This window comes from Echinops telfairi, unplaced genomic scaffold, assembly GCF_000313985.2.
Source record: "Echinops telfairi isolate 266 unplaced genomic scaffold, ASM31398v2 ScPeMD7_2;HRSCAF=8, whole genome shotgun sequence".
NCBI classification, from domain to species: domain Eukaryota; kingdom Metazoa; phylum Chordata; class Mammalia; order Afrosoricida; family Tenrecidae; genus Echinops; species Echinops telfairi.
Window position 1 is genome coordinate 20209637 of NW_022103898.1, and position 7601 is coordinate 20217237.

The 7601-nt window shown below is 48.8% G+C and overlaps 1 protein-coding gene and 1 non-coding gene across 2 annotated transcripts in view; both read right to left on the reverse strand.

The window, feature by feature from the left end:
• Positions 1-5420, reverse strand: part of TCP11L2 (t-complex 11 like 2) — a 36034-nt gene extending 30614 nt beyond the window's left edge. Inside the window, exons 1-2 of the mRNA XM_004700332.3 lie at positions 5237-5420; positions 1579-1714 (exon numbers count right to left, since the gene is read on the reverse strand). Coding sequence (XP_004700389.1) covers positions 1579-1714; positions 5237-5393 — 293 coding nt within the window. The 5' untranslated portion in view covers positions 5394-5420. The remainder of the gene's footprint in view (positions 1-1578; positions 1715-5236) is intronic.
• A 243-nt stretch (positions 5421-5663) lies between these two features.
• LOC115870876 lies at positions 5664-5826 on the reverse strand. The gene has a single exon (XR_004046974.1). It is a non-coding gene; the product is annotated as a U1 spliceosomal RNA (small nuclear RNA).
• Between the last annotated feature and the right edge of the window lie 1775 nt (positions 5827-7601).

A 7601-nucleotide genomic window follows, 5' to 3' on the forward strand; every position in this document is an offset into this window, starting at 1 on the left:
ATGCAAAGGCTACCATGTGGCATGGGGAGGCTGGCCGGGGGCAGATAAGAATGGAGACCGGGTTGGATTGAAGTCTAGGTCAGAGATGGTTTCTTCAACTTTTCCCACCTGAGACCCCTTTTCGCCTGAGAAATTTGCAACATGGGCAAAAACATCTCGGATTCCTCCGTGTTTTGATTTCAAATTAATTTTTTGTTGCTGTGCATTCAGAATCCTCTCACTGCTGCCAAATTTCTCTAACCCCTTCATTCAGTTACGTGGCCACACGTGGGGACATGGCCCACAGTTTAAGAATCTGGGTGCAGCAGTCCAGTGAACTGTAGTTACCACAGAAAACCAAAAACAGATACACTTACTGTAGTGAGCAAGGGTCCCAAAGACGAATGGTTCTTATGCACAATATCCCTAGCAGGATTCTGGGCCACATTTTAAAAGAAGGAAAACTATGACAGGCACGTACTTTCCTGGTTTAAAAAAACCAGGAATTCTCTCAACGGGATCTTGGTTGTCTTAATTCAGAGAGTAAACACCTCGGGACTTATCAACCAGGACTGATCTGTAGTCACACCCTCAGGTCTCTTTCTGTCGTTGCAGGGTCAGCACGTGGCTCTGACAAAGGGCCCCCAAAGGCGAAGTTGACCAGGAGGTGGCTGTGCAGTGGTGAGTCTCCGTCTGCAGGCTTCCAGGACACTGATTCTTAGCACCTGGCAGCTAAGCTGCATTTAACCATCACACTCTGAATATCGGATTTTAATAAATCAATCTGCAAAGATCTCTCGAGAGGACCCGCCACAAGCATGATAAGCAGGGGGGTCAGAGCAATAAATCATTCACAGTTCTTCCCTTAGTGCTGCTTTTGATCAAGTGAGGAGGGATGAGATTGCACCTAAATCATAAAACATCTCACCAATGGGAAGGGCTTTCATGTCCTTTGGGAAAGCTGCGGGGTACACATAGGGAAGTGATTGACTGCTAGCTCGAAGGCTAGGGATTTGAACCTGCCTGGTGGTGCCGTCTCTTGAGACAATCCTGCTGAGACCTAGGGAGCAGTTCAACACTGCCCATACTAGTTGCCATGAGATGGAATCGACTGAGTGGCACAGAGCCACCACCGTGCAGTCAGCAGCAACCCTGGATGGTGCAGCAAATGGTTAATATGCTTGGATGCTAACCAAAAGGTTGGTGGTTCAAGTCCACTCAAAGAAGCCTTAGAAGAAAGGCCAGGCAATATACTTTGGAAAAATCAGCCATTGAAAATTCTATGGTATGCTGTTCGACTCCAACACAGGGGTCATCATGAATCAGGGTCAACTCTGTGTCTTTCTTTCTTTCATAAAATGAGGTTCAGTCATGTCTGACAAACCTTCCCAGAGTAACTGACATTTCGACTGAGTTCTAATGATGATGAGGATTCTGACCACCCATACAAACCCTCACTGAAGAGCCGAGTATGGTTGCGCCCATGAGATTACCCAAGAACCTTCCGGAATTGGTATCAACACATGCACAGGAGAGAAAGACAGACAGAGACACAGAATCTTCAGCAAGGTTTATGCCCAGCAGACTGTCCCATGTCACCTGTTCTCAGGAAGGTCATCCTGTTTCAAGTGGAAGTTCTCATTCACAGCGATTTCGTGAGCGAGAGTCATGTCTGATAAGCTCCTCGCTGCAGCCATCACTTCGTCCAATGTCACAACCCTGGGAGGGCTCGTCGCTGGAAGGAAAACAAAAGCCCGTTCACCGTTGTGACAAGACAGGAGTCTTCCCAGGAAAGCCCCTGAGGCAGAGTTAGTACTTCAATGTGTGTTTTACAAGTAAAGAGACTTCAAAGACTTTGGGGGTAAAATCTACTATCTTTTCATTCCATTTCCCCCACAGACTTTTGGGAGTCCTTTCCTAAAATGAAAATAGATAGTTAAAAACTTCAAAAATGAAAAGTCATTTGATAACTAAGTTCTCAAATGTTTCTGAGATCACATTAATAGAGGTCTATTCTGTTACAGATGTTTTCTCCTCGTTTATTATGTGTACCAAAGAGGAGCTTGATGAGACAACTCTTTATTCTGTAGTTCAGAGTTCTCATTAATATGCACAGAACCTGTATAAAGCCATTCATTTTTAAAATGACAATTTCTAGAAGTAGAATGCTTCATTTCAGCTTCTAGTTTCGTCCGCTGGGAGTCACCTGCCTTCATTGAGGCAGAGCGTGCCTCCCCATAGCGTAGCCCTCAGATTACATGGAAAGAAAAACCCAGTGAGAATGCAGATCACTCGAGTTAAATAAAATAAACCAGATGAGCAAGCTGATCTACTTCGCAGTAGGAAGTAACAGGGAAAGAATCCTAGTGACACGTACAGACTCTCCTAGCCTAATATATCCTGTCTTCTTTGAAGTCCCTGCTGGATCACTCAGCTTCTGTGCATTAAACATTATGACCTCAGACAACAGCACTGATAGGAATACTTAATTACCAAGTAAATAAATGAATAAAAAGCAAAGAAGAAGAGAAAGAAAGAAAGAGAGAGAAAAGAAGTGGCACATAGACTTGGTAACACCTTCTCCAGGATATAAGGCACTGTGTTGCCAGATGCGTCAACTCCATTTAAAACAGAGTGAGAAAATGCACAGAAACTTGAAGTGGCTGCTGGTAAATTCCACCCCCAGCCCCAAATTTCTGCCCTAATAAGACTTTCCTTTGTGCTCTTGGTCCCCAATTAATTATATCTGAAGGAATTCCCAGAAATGCTTTGTGCACCAAGACACTCACAAAGTCGAACCTGCAACAGAGGAGACTTGGGAAGAAGTGAAGTCCACTGACGAAGCGGTGGAGTGGTCACCTGAGCACATGTCCACTCCCTGAGGCAGCGCAGCACTGTCATTAGCACTGCTATCAAGTCAGACCCAACTCATGGTGACGCATGTGCAGCCCAACCCTGTGCCACTCTCGTGATGGGCTGTGGCTCGGACCGCTGTTGTCTACAGCGGGTTCCTTGGGTGATCTTTGGAAAGAGATCAACCAGGCCTTTCTTCCTAGTCTCTCAGTCTGGAAGCTCTGCCCACACTTGCTCTGCATCATAGCAACACTGAAGCCTCCGCTCACAGATGGATGATGGCTGTGCACGAGGTGCATCGAGAGAGACGCTAACAGGGTCTCCTGCAGAGAAGGGGGAATTCTACTAATGACACACCACTGCCCTCAGATAAAGCAGTTAGTAGTCAAAAAACTATGCTATAAAACCTCGTATAACTCATACATGTTTGAGCTACAACTAGTATTGAAACTAAAACATGTACATAATAATAAATAAAAGGAGTCTAAAAATATTACAGGCAGTCTCCAGGTTATAAGCCCCCAACTTCAGGGAACGTTGCCCTCACTTTGTAGTGAATGAGCCAATCCTATCTGCAACAAACTCTTCATCATAATCACTTTCGTTTGCTACACATGCAGCTTTTACGACACTGAAAAGATGTTGAGCCTTTTCTCGCACTGAACCAAACGACTGCCATCAAATCGATTCTGACTCAAGGCAACACTCTCCTGGGTTTCCAAGGCTGTAATTCTTTATGGGACTACATAACCTCATCTTTCGCCACAGAGCAGCTGGTAGATCCAAACCGTCAACCTTGCAGCTAGCAGTCCAGCACTCACCTTCCTTTTCCACAGGGCTCCTGTATCATCTGGCACTAAAACCCAAACTGCCTGTCATGGAGTCATTCCCCGACCCATAGGGAGCCTACGGGACAGGGGAGAGCTGCCCCTGTGGGATTCGGCCACTGCACCTGTGCTGGGAGTAAAAAGCCTCATCTTTCTCCTGCTCTTGCACTGAAGTAAACCTAAATCAGACGTGTATGCACTTGTTCTAACTCACCCACAAATCCCACGTACTCAGAGACACAAGTAGGAACTCATCCTGCTCGTAACTCGGGGCTGGCTGCCTTTCCATTAAAACATCTTATACACAGTAGCATCACAGATGGGATGAAGACATGACAACGCATCGGCAGTCATTGTCTTCAGATGATAGTGTGGGTCATAGCTTCCTTTCGCTATACATATGCATGTTACAGAATGTCTGGTAAAGTGGAGGAGCGGCAAAAAAGGGGAAGGCCCTCAACAAGACGGATTGCCACAGTGGCTCCAACAATGGGCTCAAACATAAGAACTATTAGGACAGCAGTTCTCAACCTGTGGGTCGTGACCCCTTTGGGGCTCGACTGATCCTTTCACAGAGGTCGCCCGATTCATAATAGTAGCAAAATGACAGTGATGAAGTAGCAATCAAAATAATGTTATGGTCAGGGGTCGGCACCACATGAGGACCTGTATGAAAGGGCCGTCGCAGCAGGAGCAAGGTGGAGAACAGTGAGTTAGTAGGATGCCACAGTACTAGGCAGTGCTGTACACAGGGTCACTGTGGGTCAGAACAGACGCCACGACACCTAACAACAAGAACAGCATACATATCATTTCCAAGTCTTCTTTCATGTGATGGAAATGTTAAAAAAGTAGGTACGGATGAGCACACTTTTTAAAAGTGGCCATTTGCTTGTAGTAAATATCAGTTTCTTCTTTGTCTGTTTCAGGTGTACTATTTGCTTTTTCAGCTTAAGGCGTACTGTTTCTTACACAAACGCCAATTAAAATGCTCATAGAAAAATAAAAACAGCCACTTTCCACATTTTTATGTTCCGCACAAATAGGGCTAGCTCTGTCTCCCTGCGTGAGGGCCGCTCCTCTCACGCATCCCCTGCTCTCGGCACCTTGCAGGGCTGAGGCTTGCACAGCGAGATTTTCGAAACCCGTTATTTTCTCTCGCTTCGGACCTGGCCCTTGAATTGAAGGCAAGCTGACTGCAGTGTAGTTCAGAACTAATCAGAAGAGACCATGCTGGACTGACTGATCTTTGGGGGAGGAAGCAAGAAGGGATCTCCACAAAGAGTCATTGGCGACTGCGTGGGAGAGAAGATGGGTAAGGTTGGGGGGCCTGATTGACAGGCAAACCTACGCAGCTTAGAGACGATGCTCAAACGTGCCACCAGCTGGTTATAGCATCCAGGGCTACCGAGTCCCGAGAGTGTACGCAGAACAGTGGCAAGGCCTCTGCAGTGGTGGTTGGACGCCACTGGAGAGTGGTGGTGGTGGGGGGGCTGTGCTTTGTTCCCACTCATCTCCAAGTTTTAAAACCTAGTCCTGGAGTCTAGGAGCAGCGTCCCTTGCCCCCGTCGACTTACAAGCAGGAGAGTTGGATTTGCTGGAGGAGTCGCTGGTAAAGCTCTGCCTGGAGCACTCATAGTCACTGAGGGAAGCCATGCTCTCGGAAAAGCGGGAGGAGTCTGAGTCGCTTGGCTGGTCCTCGCCCACGTACTGCTTCTCGCCATTGAAGGGCATGTTGTTGTGCTTGAGTGTGGAGAGAGGGCACCTGCACAGACAAACAGACGCCGCATGAACATTCCGCGGTGTGTCCCCTGGCTGCGTGGGCCTCACGTCATAGCGATGCCTTCCTCCATCCCCAGGGCCTCAGCCAGGAAGTCACTAGGTCTGCAGGTCCACCTTCCAGCAAAGAGATGCCACACCAGAGGTGTGGGACACACACCCAGTGTGAATGTGGAACCAGCTCTCTGCATAACAGAGCCTGAAAACACGCGTTTGTTTTTTTTACAGGGGAAAGCGCGAACGCAGTCCCCTACTACCACAAATTATGCAGTCGAGTTTCCCACATTTGGGAAATCGCAGGGGTCAGCACATCCGGAGTGCAATGGATAAGCCTTGCCCTGGGAAAACCACCTTCATGATCATGGTATCTCCCCTGCCAGGTAAGTATACACACATTCATTCATTCATTCATTCATTCATTCATTCATTCATTCATTCTCTCTCTCTCCTGCATTGCTAAAACACAGGAAGGGGAGAGCAGGAGTGTGGGTGCTTGGGTTGGTCAGATAACTGGAGCTGGAATTTCACTCTGTCTTTTCCCAGAGGCCCTTGGGAAAGTCACTCAACCTCTTGGCTTCACTTGTTTACCTAACTGGGCTGAAAAACTGATGTCATGGGGTTGGTTAAAGATTCAAAGCTACTGCCACCACCACCACCACCACCCCACACACACTGCACCCATCACTGCCAATGCTTCTGACTCTTCACAGCCCCCTAGGAGAGGGGAAGCCTGCCCCACGGGGTTGACGGAAGCAGCCCTTCCTCCCAAAAGCCAAACCAGTGGGCTCAAACCATCGACCTTTTGGGGAAAGCAGCTGAACTCTTATGATGAGGCATGATGTTTGGTTTGTGCTTGACAATTCACAAAGTCCTCCCCACAACATGCTGAGTAGAACAGGTACCCAGGGTCCTGATTCATAGGTGTGGCCAGGCTGGGGGGGTGGGGAGCATCCAGGACAGAGGAGGGGACACAGCTCAGCCTGGCCCACCGATTGACTGAGTGCCTGTGGAATACCAGGCACGGAGCTGAGCCCTGGGGGGAAGGAACACTGAACACAGATGGGCTCTCTGCTCCTGTGTGTGTCAGAGTGACAGGGCCAGATATAGATTCCAACTCATGGCGACCCCACGTCTGTCAGAGAAGGACTGTGAGCCACAGTTTTCATGGTGGAGTTGGCAGAAGCAGCTTGCCACTGAGTGGATCCGAACCCCGAATCTTTTGGTGAACGCGCAGGCATGGTAACTGTTTGCCCTGCCCAGCAGCTCCGTGCAGGACCTCAGCAAGTATGGAAAAGGGAAAGCCAGGCATTGCTGAAGATGCCCGAGGAAAGGAAGCCAGGACCAGCATGAAGGAAGGGGCAGTAGCTTTTGTTGAAAAGCACCATGTTTTAATCCCTTGGGTCACCACAAGGATGACAATGGCAAGGATGGGCCAGAGGGATTTATTGAGGGCCAAAGGCCCAGAGCCACTTGCACCTTGCCTTATCAAACAACCCTCTTCAGTCCTGCCACTCACAGAAGGGACATCAGTCGGGCCACCCCCTTTGCAAGCAGAGAACCCCTAACAGAGGAGCATGTCTCTAAAGGTGGAAGGGTCCAGAGCTCAGGCACGGAGCTTAGCTGCCAGGAAGCTACCACATGGAGACAGGCACCATATCCTTGAATCGCAGAGCGAGTCAACAGGCGGGAAGGCCATAGAAACAGCCGTGAGCCCTGGCACATCATTGGTGCAATGCCCTCCCCGAGTCCACGATGCTGTGCTTGGTGGAGTGGGGGCTGAAGAGGGCCGGGAGACCCTGTTGGAATGGATGGGCACGATAGCGTTAGTGGTAGATTTGAACGTGTTGGTGGTTGTGAGGACTCAGAACTGGGCAACCGTCGGTTCTGTTGTATGTCAGGTCGTCACGAGTCAGCGTCAACTCAATGGCAGCCATCATTCCATCCAACCATCCATGAAAAAGACTTGAATTTTTATTCCCAACTGGAGGAAAGCGGTAGAGAAAAGGGGGTGGGGGGGGGCACTTGCTGGAACCAGTTCATTTCCAACCCTGAATCCAGAGTCAGCCCACCAACTCACAGTGACCCAGTGCCACTGAGAACTGTCCAAAGGGTTGCCGCTGGTTCAACCCACGTAGCACTCTGCGGGAGGAAGAGGAGAATGTG